Source organism: Schistocerca americana, chromosome 5 (genome assembly GCF_021461395.2).
Source record: "Schistocerca americana isolate TAMUIC-IGC-003095 chromosome 5, iqSchAmer2.1, whole genome shotgun sequence".
Taxonomy (NCBI): Eukaryota; Metazoa; Arthropoda; class Insecta; order Orthoptera; family Acrididae; genus Schistocerca; species Schistocerca americana.
In genome coordinates this window covers 673414273-673437213 of record NC_060123.1, presented here as the reverse complement: position 1 = coordinate 673437213, position 22941 = coordinate 673414273, and the positions used below count along the sequence as shown (strand labels likewise).

Here is a 22941-nt window from a genome sequence, read left to right as displayed (position 1 = left end):
ATTGACAATAAAATAATGCACTTTCATGAGCAATATCTTCTCTGTATGATCCATCCTCCCATAGTCTACAATGCCTCTATCAAGGCACCAGCTCTTATGCGGAATATCAGACATCATCATGTGGAAGGGGGAAGTGTGTACAGGTGCTCACTCATTTGTGGAAACTGAGGAAAATTTATTGCAAATTTAGAGGATGGAAAGATTCTTTCTTTGCTACGCATTACTTGTTGGAAGTCTGATCCCACAGTTCACAGCAGTACAGGCCTGTATTCCTGGGCCAAGCACAGTTCCCACAGATGAATATTACCAGTGTGGTACATAGGCATGTGTACAGTAAGCCACCAATAGGAAATGTGGAAGGATGTCACATGTGGTACAGGAGCTAGTGAGCAGCGTGTGAAATCTAGAACTGGCTTTGTCTCTGCTTGTTACCACCAACCTGCCAACATACATACTCTCCTTGCTCCTCCATAAATCAATTAGAATAGTCCCTCCACTCCACTGGCAGCCTGGCCACCATCCCAACACGTGCTCTTTTACACCCTGTACCATGAATTACATCTCTTCCTGTTCTTATTTGAAAATACCCCCTTAGATGCCCATTTACAAGTCCTGAACACTGCCTGTATCCTGCTCAACAGCTCCTCTACGCTGTAAGAACAATCTATCCTATTTCACATTGTTGCTATTCCACAACAGTTACATAATTTGTAATTATAGAAGTGATAAACATGATTTCAAAGTAACTCATAGTGCAGAATTTGGCATTGGATATCCTAGTTAATAAGCATAATTTTCATTTATCAAATTTTCTTGTAATGTAGTAACTCAATGTATGAAGATATTCAATATGGTGGATTTAGTAGCTATTAGGTTGAGTTAATTATGATTGTAAAGTGTGCAGAGCTTTAATTCAGCCTCCATCGGTCACAGCCATATTGGAGATTAAATGAAAGCCCCTCTTCCATAATCTCTCCACATGAAACAACTGATCAGCAATCTCTAGTCGACTTTTCTCAGTATGTTTTTTTGTCTATTGTCTTAGCAGATTTTATTATTGGTATTCACAAAAAATTAACTGCTGTTTTTCATTCTACACGTAATAAAGTACGTAAATTTGCAATGAACAGAGAATATAGGTGAATTCCTGATTTTCAGATTGTTTAGAAATACAGTTTACGTGATGGCTGTCATTCAATGAATGAGTTATCTGCCAATCATTCATTACAAAGCAACAAAATTATGAAAAAAAAAAAAAAAGGAGAAAATTGGCAAAAATGACATGTACACAAATTATGTATACATTCAGAGATCTGGAGCCATCATTTAAGACATTTATTACAATTTTACAGAAACAACTACTGAAGAGAGGGAACAGTTCGCTAATGGCACTGGCAACATTCCACATTTGGAGAATTAGATTCTCACTACCAACACTGAAATTGCACATTTTGTTTATCTACCACAGGTATATCATAGTGTTAGACATGATTCCATTCAAATATTAAATATTAGTACAAATTGTGACCAAGTAGAGAGTTGAACAACAGAAAGGAAGGAATTAAACACCCTTATATAAAATGAAAGTCTTAAAACAATTGCACTATTTTTTGTAACCCGTGGTTACTGCACACTTGACTGGGATGCTTGACCACTTCAGAACCACTTTCTTCTTCTGAACAAAATAGAGCTTCGACAGCCTATACAACAATAGCAGATAGAAAGGTTTTAGGCTGGAAAATCTCAGAAAAGATCAAATACTTTGCACAGACATCTCAGTATCAATGCGCCACCAACATATATTCTACCTGCAGCCAATACGCTATGGATACTCTTAATAAACAGAACCAAAGTGAAACAACAAACTCCAGATGCTACAGGTGCACGTGTACACACACACACACACACACACACACACACACACACACACACTCTATTCTGTTTGAGAATAAAAATTAAAAGGGCTCGGAGGTGGTGTTGACGTCGGATCATATCTCAATGGTAGAGGTACAGGGAGTGGCCCAGAGGCACCTCTCCCACGAGGTCCTCTGGAACCTCTGCCTCCTCTACCTCCTTGATGTGACGGCCCTAAAGGTCGCAGTCGTGGCCGACCGGGGCCCCTGCGTACTACTGGAGGAGCCTGCCCGGGCTGACGCATTGGTACAGAAACAGGAACAGGTACCTCTACTTCTTTCACTGCGGCTACTTGAGGTTTCAAAGGTTGTGGTAGAGGTCGTCCATCAATAATTGCACGCCTAGAACCTCTTGGCCTACCGCGTCTTCCTCCGCGACCAGTCCTGGGTCGTCCAGGAATCACTCCCGTGGAACCAAGTATTGGAGGAAATTCCTCATGTGGAAGGATCTGAGAACGTGTTCCATCTTCTGATTCTTCCAAGGGACCTGCGAGGGCTCCTTCTGTGACGCTACTCGGCAGACTTCCAGTAGCTGTACTGCCACTTTCAGTATCACTATCCCTTCTTGACATATCAGCATCCAACTTCTGTTTTCTCTTCCGCCCATCTACATCATCAGCAGCAGCACGTGCTCGTCTCTCTTCCTGACGCTGTCTATACCTCTTCTCTATTTCTTCATCACCGAGCAGGAGTGATACTACTTCTTTTGGTTTGAGAGAATCTGGCCTGAAATTTCCACCACTGATCACCATCCGTTGTATCTCACTCTTTTCTCGTGCACGTTGTAGCATGCGTTCCTCAATTGTGCCCTTGCATACCAGTCGGTACACTGTCACCTGTATGAAAATAATTTCAGTTACTATTTTCAACTCTTAAACATGCATGATATTAAAAATATACTGCAGGTAATACAGCACCTATTAAAAATGTAAGAATTTTTAATAAAATGGAAAGGACAGGTTGCAACTCACCACGCAGAGGATGCGCTTGGTTGTAGACAGGCACAATGGAAGAGACTGCTAAAATATTAAACTTTCAGACAACTTCCTCCTTCTGAAATAAAATACACACACACACACACACACACACACACACACACATATTCACACAAGCCACACAAACAAGGCTACTGTGCCCAGAGACAGTGGGCATGTGTGTGTGGCTTCTGCTTTTTGTGTGTGTGTGTGTGTGTGTGTGTGTGTATTTTCTATTTCAGAAGAACCTTGTCTGTTAAATTAATATTTTAGCAGTCTCTTTCATTGTGCCTTTCTGCAACTTAGTGCTTCCTGTATGAGGTGAGCAGCAGATTATTTTCTCCATATTGTTGTTCTCCCATCCAGGACTTTCCAGGATTTGATTATATCAAGAATTTTGATTATTCGTGAGTTTGATGTATGCTACACGTAAAATGAAACAAAATAATTGATGTTTCAGTATCAATACTATGAAGATAACAAAAGTCATGTTCCTTACTTTCTCACAACAATATTAGACTGAATGCAACATTTCTTACAACAGCAATTTAAAGACTATCAAAGCATTCCATCCCCTCCTTGGAGAGATTAATAACTAGGTCACAGCAATATTTTTCGTTTGGTATGGGATTTGTACAGCCTCTCTGCTTAATTCCAAATCATAACCCAAGAAAGTGGGCAAATACTTTGCTTGATTGGTCTAACAAGAGAGCAGTGTCAATAAATATCATTTAAATTGACAAGTATCTTCTTATTTGGCTAAACCTTTTTCTAGAGCTGCATGCCATTTATTTACCACAAGAGACACAGAAAAGTGATGGAACATACAAACTGATAAATGAAAAACTCTTTCCAAAGAATTATTCTCTTACAAGTTTTCCTTTGCCTCCAATACTTTCATACGGAGAACAAATGCGAGAGACATAGAAAAAATTATTGTCTTGTGCAGATATTACAGAGCAGCAGTTGTGGGAGAACAGACTGACACGTAATTCAAATATGTTGTCCTTACACAGTGTATGGTAAGCTTTGGGAGTGTTACCTAATAGTTTGTATTACACTGTGAATTTTCTCTCTCGTGTTTTACGCATTCCTTTCAGTTACATTAATTTGGTTAAACATTAAAATTGCTGAAAATGAGCTTAAACTGAGATGCTTTTCCATAGGTTCAATATAACTGAGCTAAAGTTATATGAAACAGATTGGTAAATATAAATAATAGGCAAAACAATAAGCGGTCAGTTCACATATTCTGCAGTATTTGAATTAATAAATTATGGGGGTGAAATGAGAATTCGAGCAAATTTCTGACATACAGAATGAAATTTAGCCATTTTCTAAATTGATCACAACAATGCCTTTCTAAGCATGATCCTCCTGTGATTGGGCTTAACATTCTTTTGACCTGGTAATGAGTACACACAGTTTGTGACTGCAGATTAACATAGAATCTAAATCATGATACGGGCTGTCAGAATTCTGAGAGAACAAAATTTCCAGAGATGTAAGTCATGTTACATGACATAATATAATCGTAGAAGCAAATGGAGATTCCACTTGAAATTTACTTAATACTAAACAAACATTTAATTAACTAAGTTACAAATCTATAAAAGAAACTACAGATCATTTTGAACTCTATAACACAATACCATACGGTCATCAAGAAATGAACATTTACAGGGCAAAAATACATTTTCAGAGACTTCTATACAAGTTTTGCCAACCTGTTTTGTTTGTCCAAGACGATGAGCTCTGTCCATTGCCTGTTGATCAATCGTGGGGTTCCAATCGCTGTCATAGAATACAACAGTATCTGCTGCTGTAAGATTAATACCCAGGCCTCCAGCCCTAGTACTGAGGAGAAATACAAAAATATCTTCACGCTGCTGAAAACTTGCAACCATATCTCGTCTCTCTGAAATCTTGCTTGAGCCATCAAGTCTCATATAAGTCAGTTTACGATGGCGTGCATACTCTTCCAGCAGATCTATCATACGAGTCATCTGTGAATAGATGAGAACTCTGTGGCCTTGCTCACGGAGCCTCTTCAACAGGCCATCTAGAACAGTCAGTTTTCCTGAGTCTGTAACTAGTGATCGGCCATCTGGTGGTACAATACGTGACCAACCATGAGGTGGTGCTGTTGCCTCAATTCCTGCTGGAGATCCCCACAATTCTTCCCACAAGGCACTGAGTGACTCAGGTGATGACCACCTCATCAAGTCCTGCTGTTCCCACGCTGCTTTTCTGCTGACACAGTACAGTTCTGGAGGTGGCGCATGAGCCTTTGGACAGCCAGAAAACAGGAATGGAGGCATACGTGTAGGTTCACACGGTAGTATGCGTGGCTTCCTTGGTCTGTGTGGAAATTCAGGAAGAACAGGGAAATTATCCTCTTCTTTGACCTAAAAATAGAAACAATACTGTTTAATTGTACCATATCATTGCCGAGTCCAAAATGTGGATGTAAACTTTACAATAATTCCATTTTTTTATCAGCATTCAATCAACATTTACTGGGTCAGTTGGAAGTTCACACCATTTTTACGATGCCATGATTTTATTTTATTAGTGCAAAATACACTACATTACATTACAATACAACACACTTGCCCACATCATGGGAGAGGGGCAACAGATTAAAGAAGGCGATTTTCTGTACAGGCAAAGAAAGTGTGCCTCAAGACCGCTATGTTAGCTGTGAAAGTCCTAAAGGAACCCTGAAGATGATAACCAATGGGGCTCCAGTGAAACTACAATAGGCATAGCAAACCTGAAGGGGACAACCCATCAAAATGAGTATCAAACTCAGTAACAAGACTGATAATGTAGAACTGTTATGGTTCTGAGTTGAAGAAATCCATTAGCCAGAAACACTTGGCCCTCCATATTAGAGATCAGGAAAGATGATAACCAAAAGTGGCTACGTCTGGTGAATTCTGGCCATATGCAGATATGCATCATTGTGAAGTAACAACAAAGGTCTAACAAATGTTTTGCTTTCAATAGCAACACAGAGCCCTCTTAGCTGTTGAGCTGTTCAGTACACAGGGACTATTATTGTTTCATTTCTTAGCAGCAATGCATGATGATGAATGCCAGTTTGGTTCCACTCAACACAGAATACGATTCTTTCTGAAGGTGTGCACAATCCTTCACATGACCTACTTCTTTTTTTGAAAGGCTGAAACATTATTTCCTCTTTAAGTTCATGTACAGGCAACATTTCTCATCACCGGGAACAATGTTGCCACGGAATCGCTCGTATCTATGACAAGCCAAATGGTAATGAGCCAGCTAGCGTGCGCGCCCACCCACCCACCCACACAGACAGACAGACAGACAGACAGAGAGATATTGTGGTTTATATGCACTTAATGAAGAGGTTATTAGAACCCATTGGAAAATTAGTATGAACAAATGTAGTTAGAACAGATAAAAAAGGACTTGATAGTAGTACCCATGTACCCAATTCCTGCAAATCACCCAATTAACATAAATGGCACAGAATGGTTTAGTGATTAAATTCCTTAATTTGTGCCAGTTCACACATTGTTTTGGTGAGGATTATCATGAACTAAATAATTTACTTAGTATTTATCAAAAAGAGGTCTCCAGAATGTGGTTAATCAGGTAAGTCAAGCTTTCCTTCTCGCTAATGAGAAAACAATTGCATTGCCATTCTCTCAAAGTGATTCCCTCCTACACACACCCCAAACTCTTCTCAAGGATTCTGCAGCACTAGTCCCTCGATTAAACTTTAAGAATAAAATGTGTTGAAAGCATTCATTTTTCTCTTTTGACACTTCATACTGGTTAGCAGAGCTAGTTATCCCAGAATTTAGACTCGACTCGCAGCAGCCGTGTTGCTTCCTCACAGCTATGAGATGCAAGGGGGCAGGAGCCAGTGATATAGACATCATTGATGCGGAGAGCCTGAAAGTCACCATTGCACTCTTGAGACTTATTAATACTCATGTACCGTTTGTCGCAGTGCCATGACGACGTAGGAGTATGTTTAATGAATGTTAGCAGATGGGATGTATGTTCCACTGGATGGACCAGGAACAAGCCATAATAGTTCCTGTAGCTGCTTAATTTAACAAGGAATTTTTGTCATTTCGTGTTAGATGAATGAGATGACAAAGAGAATGTTATAGAATTTTCCTGAAGTTTCCCTTTTTTGCTCTTACAACGATTTGAAATAAGAGTGCATAAATTTTATTTTCATACCTCTTTTAATTTCTGAAGGGTGGTGGATTGAAATTATGAAAATTTATGGATTTATTTTGCTCATCATCTAATTTAAGTTGTATCAGTTTCACATGAAGCCAGAAGCTCAGTAACCGATGAAGGTTCATGATCTTTTAAATATTTCTTATTTACTGAGGGAACTGTTATGACTCATTTACAGATTACAGAAGCGTCCAATTCCACCCGCCTGCTTTGACCCGTGACGTCACCAATGTGGCGTAAACGACCATTCTCAATGTCTCCAATATGGCGCCTATGACATCATTACATAAACACGACAACAAACATCAAAATACATATAAAACCAACACACACATCTGCCTCCAAAAATATAATCAAACTAACGCGTCCATCGAGGAAAATTGTGGGTTTTTGGATGGGGACTAACTAAATATAAACACATACAGAGACACACCACAATCCCAAACCACATAAAACGACAACACAGAAACACCACAAAATCCCTAAATTCCGCTACACTTACAATGTCGACAAGAATCAATCACTTCCCTTCACCTAGACAGCTCAACCGCAATTGTCGATACCACAAAATTAAAACCAACTACTACAAAAATTATAATCACACTGCAACTGTCGATACCACAAAACCAACATGTAAAACAACAAAAATTGGAATCTGACACTTCCCTTGAACCTTTATGGTCAGCAGCAGCTCACGATACCAAAACACATATAGCAACGACGACACATTGGAATTGGACACTTCCCTTGACCTGTATATGTCAAAAGCAGCTCATGATACCAAAATACACATAGCTACGACACATTGGAATCGAACACTTCCCTTGATCTATATAGGTCAACAACAGCTCATGATACAAAAACAAACACGGCTACGACGACAAATTGGAATCGGTCACTTCTCATTACCTATATAGCTCAAATACAACTGACGATACTAAAAAAATTGGAATTGAGTACTTCCCCAAAGATACATAAATCAAACACAAGTGCCAAAACATCAACCACCAACACATGCAGTAAATAACACCGACCCAACAACACATAAAAACCCCACCAATCATCATAATGCGCGAACAATAGACCCAAAAAAAAGACTACTTACCACAAAGAAGTTCTGGCTGTACACACTAGGTCAGCCACCCCAATCAGACACACACGCACGCGCACGCGCACACGCACACACACACACACACACACACACACACACACACACACACACACACACACACCACCAGAGGACACCACCAACCGCAACAAGAGGACACCTACAAACACAACACACTCATAAACTAAACTCCGCGCCGTCATGACATCACACACCACAACACCCTTACGTCACGGGTCAAAGCCAATGGGTGGGATCGGACGCCTCCATTGACCTACTCATTTATCTCCCATTTTTAATTTTATTTTTCATTTAAATACCATAAAAATGTTATTTCTTCCATGTAACTTAAATCAAATGATTTCATAAAGAGGGTATGATGACACAAATTTTACTTCTAGACAAATGCTCAACAAACAAAGTGTGTGGCCATTTCCTCATATTACAATGTTTCTAAACAAAAGAGCAAGGAAATGCAAAGATTTAAATATTATGATGATGAAATAACTTACTCAACAAATGTTTACTTATCAGTGTGCACTTCGTCATGGGTCACTCATTATTACACTTCACCGATTTCCCTTCCACTACAAATATGACTGACGTCACCTTTCTTGTGTGCACCTGTGCTTGAGCCACGAGTTACTCGCTATCCCTCTGACACAGCTGCCAATCTCATAAGTAATGAGTGAGCTTGATGCACATGCTGACTACTTTTACTGATTAGTCTTGAAACTGGCCAAATGAGCTGTTAATTTCACATCCCTGTCCGCAACAATAAAACTCTAAACCGACGAAAAAGAACTGAATAACAAAACATTAAGCTTCACAATGCAGTGGCACTAACCCTATAAAGAATGGCATGGACTTAGGCACCAACCCAATAGATTTGTTCTTTGTTTGTATAAAACACATTCCAGAATCATCCAGATGTGGCATAGTCTTCTGGCTTTTAAACCAAGAAACAAGGGAGCGAGTCAAACAGTGGACAATGTAATATTAAAGTACAAGTTAATCATTCCAGCTGGTAAATGTTATGAGAATATAATTGATTAAACCTATACACTTTATATATTTTACATTGCAATCTATAGACAGAGTTCAGGACGTGTCAGAAGAAACAAATTCCCAGGCAGATTGCAGTGTGCAGCCCCTGATTCACAAGTATCTGAACATTGTGAGGCTACATCTGTGTAATAAATGTGATGACACAACAAAATCAAAAGTAGTTCACTGCAAAATGTGAAGCATTGTAAGCAAACATAATTATATGGTTCACAGAACATTAAAAAAGATTCAGCTGACTTCTATACTTTCACTCAGTCTTTTGTTGCATTCTATTATGAGGATTTTAGCAGGTTTAATACATAATAAAATTAACTTCAAACACAAACTGAACTTATAAACATGACAATTCCTACTCCACTTAAGAAGAAACACAAAGAACAAGTCTTAAAAATTATGTGATGGGTCATGAACACAAAATTGAGCCCTAGACTACTTATTTTTAATTTTATTTTTAACTTTGTTTTTGTTGTAGTTTTCTGAATGTACAAGGTTAAATTTTACTGTACTAAAAAAATGACCCAAGTTACAAAATTACTTGAGGAAATACTGTTGAACAAAGTTGGCACTTCTGTAGATAAGACTGGGGGACAACAAGATTGGCTTTTATACTGGCAGGTATTTAAACTTATGCCGCAGCCACTGTTGTTTCAAATCTTAAGTGAAGAGAGCAGAACCATATTTTTCAGACAAACTTCAGTTTTCAAAGAAAAGTAAAACATTAAATATGCAGATAATTTACAAATATAACTATGCATTTAGTAACCCACCTATGACAAAGAACATGAAAAGTTTACTCTCTAATTCAGCAATTACAGCAAATACCGTTTATCATAGATAAGGAATGAGGAAGAGCAATCAAGAAGTGTTCAGCATGTAAATGACCATGTATAAATATTGAAAGTAATTGTGTCCCACCAGTGACAATTTTAAGGATTTTTAGTGAAATCTAAGCCATTTAACACTTCTTGTCATTTTTAAGTTATTTTGGTTGGTATAACTAGCGCTTTAATGGGTTACACTAATACTGACTAATTATTTATTCAGAAAATTGGGGAAACAGTGTCAGCAGAGCATATTAGAAAACATCAAGAAAAGTTGCAGAAAGATGCCACCATGTACAACATCTATAAAAAGGAAGAAAAGGAACAATACAGAAGACAGGAAACCATGAAGGAGGAGGATCCCCCCTGGCCTGGGAAAAATATGTTATTTAATACTGTGAGTAGAAAGCTGAAAGAAAAAGAGAGGGCAGGCTTAAACTAAAATATGTATAAACTGAAAACAAGTTTGTAACTGGAAAATGGAAACCCAGGTCTCTTAGTCATATAAATGTCGTCAGTCTCTCACCAATGCTGTTTCTTGGGTAAAGAAGGGCTTGCTTCCAGCCCCCCCCCCCCCCCCCCAAAAAAAGGGTCATAAAAATCTCGTATGGGAAAGCCTACCTTAAAAGGTAGCAAAAGCTGGTTTTCTTGGTATGCAATCAAATTGAAAATTTCATCTCAAACTTAGATGGTAATCTGGCCAAAATACAAAACTTTTTCAAATGTGATAAAATCAGAAGGCAAACACCTTGCATAAAGGGTGTCAAGTCTATTGTGGACCCAGTGACTTGGGGGGGCGGGGGGGGGGGGGGGGGGAGTGTTAGCTAGCAGAAAAAAATCCAGATACTGTGTATTCATAAGGATTCTATGATAAGTTACAAAAAACAATATCTCGATAATCTGCAGACACAATGTCACAGAACCTGCTGGCTCAGAAGTAGCTGTGAAAACAATCACGCCAGTAACATTTATTTTGGTGAAGTTTTGCACCGGTAGAAGGAATTAAGCCAAATATAGGGGTGCTCCAATGGCACAGAGAGCATTTGAAGAGAATGGAGAAATACAGATCATGTGCAGGAAATCTGTATGCAACTCAACAAATGTGTCCAAAATTGATGCAAAGGTTGTATTCTACTTGGTGTTTGAATATGTTCTTGCTATTTACAGGTAGCAAAACTTTCCTACGAGGTTATTTAACTAGAAAGTTAGGTCTAAATATGTAAACTACTGTTTCACTCAAAACAGATACAACAAAATTAATTTTAACTGATAAAGAAATTCAATGTCAATTTTTATAAATAAGTACTAATAATGTAAGGTTTACTGATATTTCATCCTGTAGATAATTGTTTTATTAATGTGAATTCAGTGTTTTCAAGAGTTCTTGTAAAATGTTGATGGACTTTCAATTTTACATCAACCTGCTGTCCCATCTGTGACAATGTTTCAGCGTATTACTAACAGTTCACTTTGTAAACTTCTGATATTCAGATATACAGGGACATATGATTGTCAATCAATTTTTAATTTATTTCTGTTTGTACTTTTTGTAACACTACATTAGCTTTTGATTATTGAAAAATTTAGTTCAACTGTCACAACCATAACAACTGAATCCTCCTAAATGGTCAGCATATAGTGTCATCTTTCTGGACAGGCTGCTTCCACATCTTTGTGAAACGTTGCAATTATGACTCATGGAATATAAAAATAGCAATGTAACTACAGAAGCAGTACCTACTATGCAACACACTGACACAGAGAAAGAAAATCTTGTTACATCTCCTAAAAGTAACTTCTTTCCATTAGCCTTATCCCATCCCATTTGTAAATGTTTTATATGTATATATCATTTCTATTTGTTTCTGACAATGGTATCAAATGGTCTTTAGGTTAATAAATAAATAAAACTCATGTCTTATAAAAATGTACATTAAAATGATAAAGATGTTTGCGAACTAACACGAGATGACTTCATTTGCATATCTTCACTCAATTTCAGGTTTTCATCCAAGATCATCCTCATGTAATATATGAATACCATGATACAATTTTAATTCATTAATTAAAATACTCCAATAAATACAAAAAATGAGGACAGGAATTCATTAATCTCTCCCCACTGATCAGTGTACAGCCTAAATTGACATACAATAGTACAGAAAATTTTACTAGCTTTCGAGCTCCTGATCATTTTCTTATCCTACCAATACCCGACCTCAGGTTTCACCTATTAGATAATGATGATGTGGAATGTGATACATGTGTGCATACAGAGGTACAAGAGAGCAGTGACATTGATAATGTTTACTTCCCATCTACATTATTTCTGTGGAATGTACATTGAGATCTCTCTCTCTCTCTCTCTCTCTCTCTCTCTCTCTCTCTCTCTCTCACACTCTCACACACACACACACACACACACACACACACACACACACACATTTTTGCCGTAGCTCTAAGACTAGCAAAAATTTCGGGCTGTTGCATGTCTAGGAAATACGGAAGCGTCCGATCCCACCCGTCTGCTTTGACACATGACGTCACAAATATGGCGGAAACAAAAACAAACACACACACTTTCCACAAGAAGCCTAATGACACTAACGGGACAAGCGCGGGAAATGGGGTGTTTTGGGTGGGGGGCAAACTAAATATAAACAAATTTAGACGCCTTGCGTAGCTACAACGTGTAAGTGAAGACAGCCATGCATGAATACCCACCCACCTCCCCAGGGGTCATAACCCCTGCAACCCATAGAAGATAAAGATGCTTCAGTAGCTGATTAGTGTTTTTTGCCTTTTAAAAAAAAAATCTCACAGGATAGAACGAACAGATCAGAAAGATAAATATAATAAACTAAAACAGAAATTCGAGGAAACAGATAATTAAAATAAGTAATAAGTGTTTTTAAATTAAAAAAAAAAAAAAATCTCATGAGATAGAACGAACAGACCAGAAAAGTAAATAAAATAAGACAAAACAGAACTGGAGACAGCCACACTCAAACCAAACTCCGCGCCGTCTTGACGTCACACACGACAACACCCTTACGTCACGGGTCAAAGCCGACGCGTGGGATCGGACGCTTCTGTCGACCCCATGTCTACTTATCACACAGTGAATGGCTGCCTTTTCTCTTTATTGTGTCACCTTGAAATTTCTGTTAGCATACTACAATAATGTAAGTTAGTGATAATAAGTAAACATAGGGAAACTACTGAGTAATTATAAGCAAGTAGTCACATTTCCAGGAAATCAAAGTTTCAAAAATACAATACCAGAACCATGTATCCAAACCATACGACATAAAAACATAACTGACTCATTTTTGTAATTGACAAATAGTCAACAACGTAATTTAATTCAACTCATTTTTCTTACCCTGCTTCTTTCTTTACTCCCACGTCCCTTTCCTGTTTGGGATGGTGGAGAATGAGTCTCTGCGGACGATAAAACTGGTGAACTTGGTTGCTCTCCTTCAATTTCCCCATCAGCTTCACCATCAGCCTCCACCTCAGCGGGACTCTGTGGAGGCAGTGCCCAGTGCTCTTGTTCATCTGCCTCTTCATCTTGTATCCACACATCACATGCAAACATCTCACTGTGTCCACCATCTGCATCAGCTGTGTCTACTTCAGGTTGCATCACTCCTAAGCCACCAACAAGCTTCCTAAAATCAGTATTTCGCTGCCTATCGAGAAAAGCTGCACGGCTTCGGTGAATTCTGTGCTCTGGAGTTTCTGGGATAGAGGTATGTATGTGCTGTGTGTGGCAATATATTGTATTTTCCGTGCTAGAAACTGATGTAAAGACTAAATGACTCAATACAATACTACACGATACAGATGGAGCTGATGTGACACGCAAGGGCTGTAGCAGTAGGAGATACCGCCACTTAAATGAAGTGTCTAGGAGACCACAATAATTCCAGAAGAAAATCTTTTCTTGAAGCTTATAAACTGCCGGAAGAAACATTAACGCCCTTGAAAGTCCTCCCAAAGCTACATCACTGATTTCTGTTGGAGAAATGCCAGCCAAATTAGAGAATGAGAAACACTTTATCTGTCCTGAAGCATCATCATCTAGTAGAGAACTGTGGACATAGTGAGGTGCAAATATATTCAAATGATTATATAAGATATGCTTCTTACTGGGGAAGCTGTGACATAGAATACCATCATCATAAATCAATCGAGGTAGTAAATAATCAGATAACTTAAAAAAATAAGGAGACTTTGCACTACGTCTTTCAAATAACTCTGGGTGATTACAGACCTTCCGAAACTGCATTACTAGATTAAGCAAATTGGAAGTGAGATTCTGGGATGACTGACTAGAACCGGCAGATGAATACAAAAGATCTTCAATACGAATCTTTTTCTTTAGCGCATCGTACAACAACTTCTGGCGAGTTGTCAAAGGGCAGTACATCATTACCTCAATCTTATCAGAGAGCTCATTTTCTACATCCTTCTTGATCCTACGCAACATAAATGGCTTCAGGATCATGTGCAACCGTGATAAGTGTTTTTCATCAATACCTGTCTTGTTTTCAGCATGGTTTTCAATATCCTTAGAGAACCATTCATTAAATTCTTCATGAGAATCAAACAGAGTTGGCATAATAAAATGCAACAGTGCCCACAGTTCAGCCATGCTGTTCTGTATTGGTGTTCCACTTAGCAGAAGACGATTTCGACAGGTAAACCCCAAAAGCATCTTCCATCGAACGCTGTTGGTGCTCTTTAGAGCCTGAGCTTCATCCAAGACAAGATACTGCCATTTTATACGATTAAAATATTTTAGATCAGTAATAACAAGTTGGTAACTTGTGATGACAACATGAAAACTTGCATCTCTTGTATGCATATCCTTCCGATGCCAGAACTGTCGCAGAATCTTTCTTTCTTGTGGACTTCCCCAATACGGAACTACCTTGAATTCTGGTACAAACCGAGCCATCTCTTGTTGCCAGTTATGTAGAGTGGATGCAGGAGAGATAACCAGAAATGGTCCCCATATGTCATACTTCTCAGCTACATGACATAAAAATGCAATGGATTGCACAGTCTTTCCCAGACCCATCTCATCTGCCAAAATACCATTGATGCCTTGATCATAAAGATTAGCAATCCAATTCATTCCTTTCAACTGATAATGCTTCAATTGTCCTTTAAAAATGGAGGGTTGAGGACGTTCATCAACAGCACTGACACCAGTCTCACTTAAGCTTAGATCATCCCCAAAGTCACGGCCAGAAATTCCATCACTTGCACCCTTGTAGAACTGATTGGATCGATTGCGCTCTGCTGTCACTGCTTCACGAACATTTCTTTCTGCCTTCTGTTTCATTTGCTCACCATCATAATCATCAAACGCTGCAAGTCGTGGCAGCTTTTCCTCTTCAAGTTGGCTAAGAATGCGAAGTCTCTCTTCCTGAGAACCACTGCCAAGCTTACGTGACATGAAATGGGCATACAATTCAGTCTGTGTAATAAGGAAATTGAGTTTACGCTGCTGCCGCTTTGCTTCCATTAACTCTACATCCAATCGACGTTGTTCCTCTGCCTCTCTCTCCAAACGACGCCTTGCTTCACGTTCTACACGATCATACCTCTTCCAGTACGACTGCATTTCCCTTGTAAGGCGTTTTGCTCGCCATACTGTTTCCTTCATATTCTTCTGAGACTGCACAGCCTTCTGACGACATGCACGCATACAACCATGTGCCATTCGTCTGCATGAAGCAAGAACTTCTTTATGGTTGTTTACTTTTGCACGTTGAATTTTTCCAAGTTCTCGTTTTGCAAGCATTGCAAAAATTTTCTTTCTTCTTGCTGTCATGATCTCTGCCATTTTATATGATTTTCTCTTGGCACGTGTACTCTTCAGAGATGGTGGATTTTCAAAGAGTGAATCTGGATCCTCCTCCTTCACATTTGTGTATCCATCTTCACATTCTGTATCATCTGCAACACTTGCATCCTTAGCATCAGATGCGGCATTCTGCTCCTTTGTTGTTACTTTCCTCATTTTCCGAGGTTTTGTTTCTTGTTTTCTCTCCTTTCTCTTTCTCTTGGTTCCCTGAACAAATTTCTGATGTTCAGGGAACCTGTCATAATTTGACACAAGTCCTGAGCCATAATATTGATACTGGTGGTTCTGTGGATCTTCATAGAATTTCTTCTGATACTTTTTCCTAAGTACATGCATTTTAAGCATTCTCTGCAGTCTCTCTCTTGGCGGTACATCTTCATCAGAAGAACTCGATGTGTCACTCACAAGAATGTCTCTCAGCCACAATCTGTCAGTCCTCACATCTTCAAAATTATACAGACGTACACGGTCTGAACGCCTTTCTTCTTTCGTGGAGAATCCATAGGCAAATAGTTTTCCTTTCAAGTCTTCCGATAATTCGGCATCAGAATCTGAAGAAAGGTCACTCTCATTTACAGGCGTATTGAAAATTTTTTCCACATACGACAGGAAGGGCCCCAAATCGAGATACTTCTTTAGGAGTTGAATATGCAGTGGTTCTGCAATTTCTGTAGAAGCGGGTGTCGAAGAACTAGCCATTGTATGTACTTAAACTAAATCACGTAAATATGTAAACTGGTTACTCTTTAATATGCTACATCAATAAACATCAGATGCATGTGTTCCATGTTGATAAACATCCACACACGAAGATCTCGTCCAACAATTTTACGGAACACCGTTTGAAGTAACCAAACAACACCATCATGATAAACTGTTGTTGTAGGTAGATAATATTCTAACTTCACAAACTGATGCACAACTGGACGTACGATTATATATGGTGTTTCGCAGCTCCATTGCGCTCCACATCATGGTCTCTCTCACGTGCAATCCCTGCGATACAGTACGGAACGTAAAAGCACTGACATGCTTAGATTCCACATATTCAAGCCATGTTACTTCACAAACCACATAAATCTAGGTTAGCGTCGCGTTTAGAAAACATGTTTAAACACCACTGCATGCAAACTGTATAAAAATAAAATGTGCAGAAATAATATTGGCCATTTATGAACTCTCAAGACCATTTCACTGGTTATTCAACTATCCAATTTCGAAACTCAAAGTGATTCGAAATCTACAGTGTTCTCGCTCCTTTTGAGCAACTTTGATATTTCTCGACGCCATCATTGATTGAACTTGGATCTGCAAAGATTATACAGCAAAACCCAAACAAAGACTATACGGCTTCGGCGCCGGCAGGGAACAGAGTGGAGTGTCTCGCGCCAGTAAAACGCCTGGCTGCGCAGACGTTTCGGCCTGGAAATTGACATCACGTAACCATACCCACTCGGCTTTAGAGAACACTTGCCTGTGCATGTTCTACCATTCTGAAAGTAGCTGCGAGACGTGTGCTACGCTTGCCTACCTTCACTTACTTATTCTCACTTCGCTTGCTCTCTTTCTTATTTTTTTGCTTCTGTTATTTTGTATTTGCTCCTGGAATTTACTTACTTGTTACATAGTTGAAGTTGTTATAGAAATGAATACAGTAAGCAGGTTCAAAAGGATGTAGGCTACAGTAACTATTCGAAGATGAAGAGGCTTGTACAGGATAGTGTTCCACAGTGTGGAGAGCTGCATCAAACCGTGCTTTGGACTGGAGATAAGAACAACAACATTGCTATGGTGACGTTTCTGACTGTTTAAATAGATCCTATTCCTTTCTTATTGCGTTAGTTAAAGAAAGAGTCACTGTAAGACAAATATAAGATACAATACCTAAATTCTTAAACAGGGGCTTACAGGAGTTTGTAGGCTTACATCCTTTATGTTCTAATGGCCCGTTTTGAATTCTGGAAACTCCGTTAGCTGCTACCAAATCACCGCAGAATATGACTCCCAATTTAAGGTGGGAAAGAAAATAGGCATAATAGGCAATCTTAGTTATTTTTCACATGACATCCTCCATGTTATTTAATAACATTGAAACTGATGTTATTTACATTTTCCATTACATGCCAGTGAAGGATTAATAAGTATGCTGAATCAGAAGGCAGTCATACACATAAATCTTAAATTGACTTAGTAAGCACACAAGCACTATGTATTCACCAAGATATTGAAAGTGGTTCCATCCTTCGCAAAGTAAAAACCATTTTAAGTGAAAAACAGTTGCAAACGTGCTACACTTTTTTTCTATCAACATTTTCTTTTGGAAACTATAGTCTAAACTAACAGTATTCCAGAGGAAGAGAAACTCTTAAAAGAATAGGACACCCTTCTCCATGATTTGCAACATTAATTGTACAACTGTTGTATGCTAAAAAGATGTATTATTCCAAAAGTAAACAAAAGTTACGTGAGTCATTATCACAAAGACGTGATTTACAGCAGATATGATGCGACATGTGATAGGAATCTAGATTTGCTTTTAGACAGAAAATATCTTAATTTTTTAACTTCACTGGGGATGAAGATATCAATGAACTATCTTTACCAATGATAACAAATGTCAAGAGAAATCGGAGAGTTTCGTATCTTATACCAAGCGATAACAGAGAAGTGTTTATGAAATTTGAACATTTTTTTTACTTGATTTAGACAAATAATCATACAACATTAAAGAAATTTATGGGCATAGAGTGATATTTAGATTTAAAATATCTGTGTAAATGTGTAATGCATAAATGTGTAATCCCCAATTTGACAGTAGCGTATGGTGTGGTCTTGTTATATTAATTTTACAGGAAAAGCTTCAATACTGTAATGCATTTTTCAGTATTTGGTGAACGATGATAATTAACTTGACCACATATATAACAATAGATGTGGACTCCTGACTAGTCTTGAGTCTATTTCAACAATGGGTTCACACACTCGCATTTCAATAATAGCAACCACATGCTTTCTTTCTGTCAGGCAAAAGCTCTTAAGCAAAACTGAAATGGTAGTAGCATATATATTTCCCTTTAATGGTAGTCAGCCATTTCAATATAGTCGCTAATTGTTTAATACACATAGATAACTGGAGGATCAAAATGAGAAAAACTATACGAATTTTAAAGCTATGAATATATGATCATATTCCACTTGAGCCTAGAGTTCTGCACCAACTATTCTTCTGTCATCCATTGAAGCAGTTAGGTGAGTACTGCAGCTAGTCACGTGATACTGCTTTCTGGTTCGAAACGTCAATGCAATCAGGCGTTTTACAAGCTCGGGACACTCCCAGGAACAGGGTACTACAAACTACTTTCATTGTTATTTGAAAAACTCAATGCAAATGTGAACATTAAGAATACTGCTGGTAATGTAAAGGTGGAAACAGTAATACTTTTCATTCTTTCAACCGAAACAAAACACGTTATTGATTGACTGATTTGTTTATTTATTCATCTATAGATGTTTGTACAATATTTCTCATTAAAATCAACATGCCTCTTACAGTATTTGTAGCTCCTATATTTAGTTCTCTTTTTCTGTTCATGTCATAAATTATAGATAGTATGATGTTCATCAACATTTAATTACTATCTGTGGTTATTGTTAATATTCATTTACAGTGTAACAGCTATTGTTTAATACAAATGTCTTCAATCTTTGGCTAAAGGCGTGGGGATCGTTAACATCTTTTATTTCTTGTGGTAGTCAATCGTACAATAAGACACTATTTTGAGTTTTTAACTCGTTTCTTCTATTTATATCTAAGGCCGGTATTACACTATCAAATTTCTTTGTCCAATATCTTTGTCCAATATCTTTGTCAAAGATATTTGATAGTGTAATAGGGACTTTGTCAAATGTCGTCCAATATTTGATCAAATCTAGGGCCTCGCTGTATATTTGATCAAAGGAACCGCTTGTCTTCTGTTCACTGCAATGTGACATGTTACCACATGGAGCGCTAGCATCGCTACAGCGTTCTGTCGTCTGTAGTGTTTTTATAACCATTGCTGGTATATACAACTGGTGTGTGCCGACAACTACAAAATTAATAGAGATGTCTGAAGCTGATGAGGCACTTTACAACGTGAGGCACCCTGAATACAAAAATAGATTAAGAAGATTGGAGACCTAACCTAACATAACATAACCCTCTACTGTAGTAAGGAATCGGAGTGTTATAGTGAGCCTGTCTTCTGAAGATGTAGCAGTTCTTAAGTGAATATTGTGCTTTGTGATATGAGGATACACTTCATTGAGCACATACAGAAATGTATGCTCATCCATTCTTAAGTAATTGAAGTACGACTTGACGTCTTCCACTGCAAGCTCACATAACAAGTTTTGTTGAATGCTTTAATCGTGTCGTCGTAAAACCCACGGCTTCACCCAGATTAGATTAGTTTTTCGTTCCATAGATCCGTGCTGAGGAGATCCTCGTGGATGTGGAACATGTCGATTTTTTTAAAGCTGAAATAACAATACTAATAGTATGAATAAATACATCATTTGTTTCTATTAAAAATTTCGCCAGTGGAGTAGAAGGAGTTGGCCAGTAGTAAGTCTTTCAGGCTCCTTTTAAACTGATCTTTATTTCTAACTAAATTTTTTATGTTTCTTGGCAAATTATTGAAAATAAGTGTTCCTGAGTAGTGTGCCCCTTTTTGAACTAAAGTAAGTGCTTTTAAGTCCTTGTGCAGATCATTTTTGTTCCTGGTATTGTATGTATGAACTGAGTTGTTTGTTGGAAAAACAGATATATTATTTACGACAAATTTCATTAAGAATATACTGAGAGGCAGTAGTTAGTATACCCAGTTCTTTGAAGAGGTTTCTGCAGGAGGTCCGTGAATTCACTCCACAAATAATACGTATTACACGCTTTTGGACCTTGAAAACTTTTGTTTGACTTCAAGATTTACCCCAAAATATTATCCCATATAACATTATGGAATGAAAGTATGCAAGCTTTTTCATTTTTATGTTGCCTATGTCTGTTAACACTCGAATTGCAAATACAGATTTGTTAAGGCCTTTCTGCAGTTCTGTGGTGTGCTCCTCCCAACTGAATTTATTATCAAGTTGTAATCCCAGGACTTTTAAGACTGTCAACCTCGTATGTATGGTTCCATTTTTTCCCCCCACTTCTTTTCCGCATGTGCACACAATGCAATTGGAGTACGTAGAACTGCTGCGGTTAATAACAAGTTGTTGTCAGCCATCTTGAACTTTGACGAAAAATTTGATGACAGTGTAATACCCCTTGTAGCGCTACGTCAAAGATCTTTGTCAAATATATTGGACGGAATATTGGATCACATCTTTGATCAAATCTTTGACAAAGAAATTTGATAGTATAATACCGGCCTAAACAATGTCTGGATTTGGTTCCATGGTCACGTACTGTGCTTTTTGTGATGTACAGATTAAAATTTTGCCTTCCATACATTACACCGAGCGCGGTGGCGCAGTGGTTAGCACACTGGACTCGCATTTGGGAGGACGACGGTTCAACCCCGCGTTCGGCCATCGTTATTTAGGTTTTCCGTGATTTCCCTATATCACTCCAGGCAAATACCGGGATGGTTCCTTTGAAAGAGCACGGCCGACTTCCTTCCCCATCCTTCCCTAATCTGATGAGACTGATGACCTTGCTGTTTGGTCTCTTCCCCCAAACATTCCAATCCAATCTTCTATACATTATGTTGTGATAGATGTATTGAAACGAAACTGCTCTTTTCTCTGTACTGAAAATAGTTTGTACGTTCCCAGCACTTATTCCCCAAATGAGTATCCCATAACTGAGGGCTCAATGGATACATTCAAAGAAGGATACTTTGGGGCACGAAATATTACACACTCATGCAAGGATTTGCAGGGATAGCCACTTTTCCAAAACTCTCACATGTTCTGTCCATTTCACTTGACAGTCTACATTCATCCATAAGAATTTGAAATCATTGTTTACTTTAATATAATATCACTGTTTTTTTTGTTTAGGTGGAAGTTTATACAGGTTCTTCACGTTTCAGGTTAATTTATTCTATAATGACCAGTTGGTGACGTCTCTGAGAAATTCATAGGATTTTTCTGCTATCTGTGTTAATTTTTTTCTGTAATCACCATGTTCGTGTCATCAGCATATAGTATTTTTTTCTGTGTACCTGACACTCTGTGGGAAAACATTTATACGTTTAAGGAAGAGGTTTGGGCTCATTACACTACTCTAGGGGACGCCTGTATTAGTATATTTCCAACCTGGTAAGTGTTCTACTAGTGGTCTTTCAGAAATATGTGTGATTTCAATTCTTTGCACTCGCTTCTCCAAGTATAACTTACCCCTCATTCCTAACTTGGGTAGCAAAATTCTGTGGTCAACCTTGTGAAATGCCTTTGACAGACCTGTAAAAATGCCTGTTGCGTTTATGCCCTTGTCTAGTGCTGCGAGTACAGCTTTAGTAAACAGTGATATAGCTGACTGTGTACACCTCTTGCCGGCCTGAAACCGAATTGTTCATTGCAAATGAGGTTGAATTTATTTAGGAACTTTGTTAGTCTGTTTTCCATTACATCTTCTATTGTTTTGGAAACATATGATCATAAAGTATTTGATCTGTGGTTTTCTGCTTTCTGGAATCACTGTTTTTTAGAGTTGATGTCACTTTTGGTTGTTTTGGGTATACAGGAAAGAAGCCAGATGTAAATTATTCATAAACTATTAGTGTTAACGGGATTCTTATGTTGTTTATACATTTCTGAATTGTGCTGACTGAGACCTACCTAATCCTATGGTTTTTTTATTGTTTAATTGTTTATTGTTTAATTTCTCTGTTGTTGGAAAGAGCATCATTGAGTGTGGTAGCTGGTCCTGGTGGTGTAGAACATATGT

At 38.2% G+C, this 22941-nt stretch overlaps 1 protein-coding gene across 1 annotated transcript; it reads right to left on the bottom strand.

Moving 5' to 3' along the window:
* Nucleotides 1-1293: 1293 nt before the first annotated feature.
* On the bottom strand, nt 1294-17300 carry LOC124615318 (chromatin-remodeling ATPase INO80-like). Its single transcript, XM_047143117.1, has 3 exons — nt 13509-17300; nt 4615-5295; nt 1294-2749 (listed from the first exon to the last, which is right to left on the bottom strand). The coding sequence occupies exons 1-3, from the start codon at nt 16701-16703 to the stop codon at nt 1934-1936; spliced, it is 4692 nt and encodes a 1563-aa protein (XP_046999073.1). The 5' UTR covers nt 16704-17300; the 3' UTR covers nt 1294-1933.
* Between the last annotated feature and the right edge of the window lie 5641 nt (nt 17301-22941).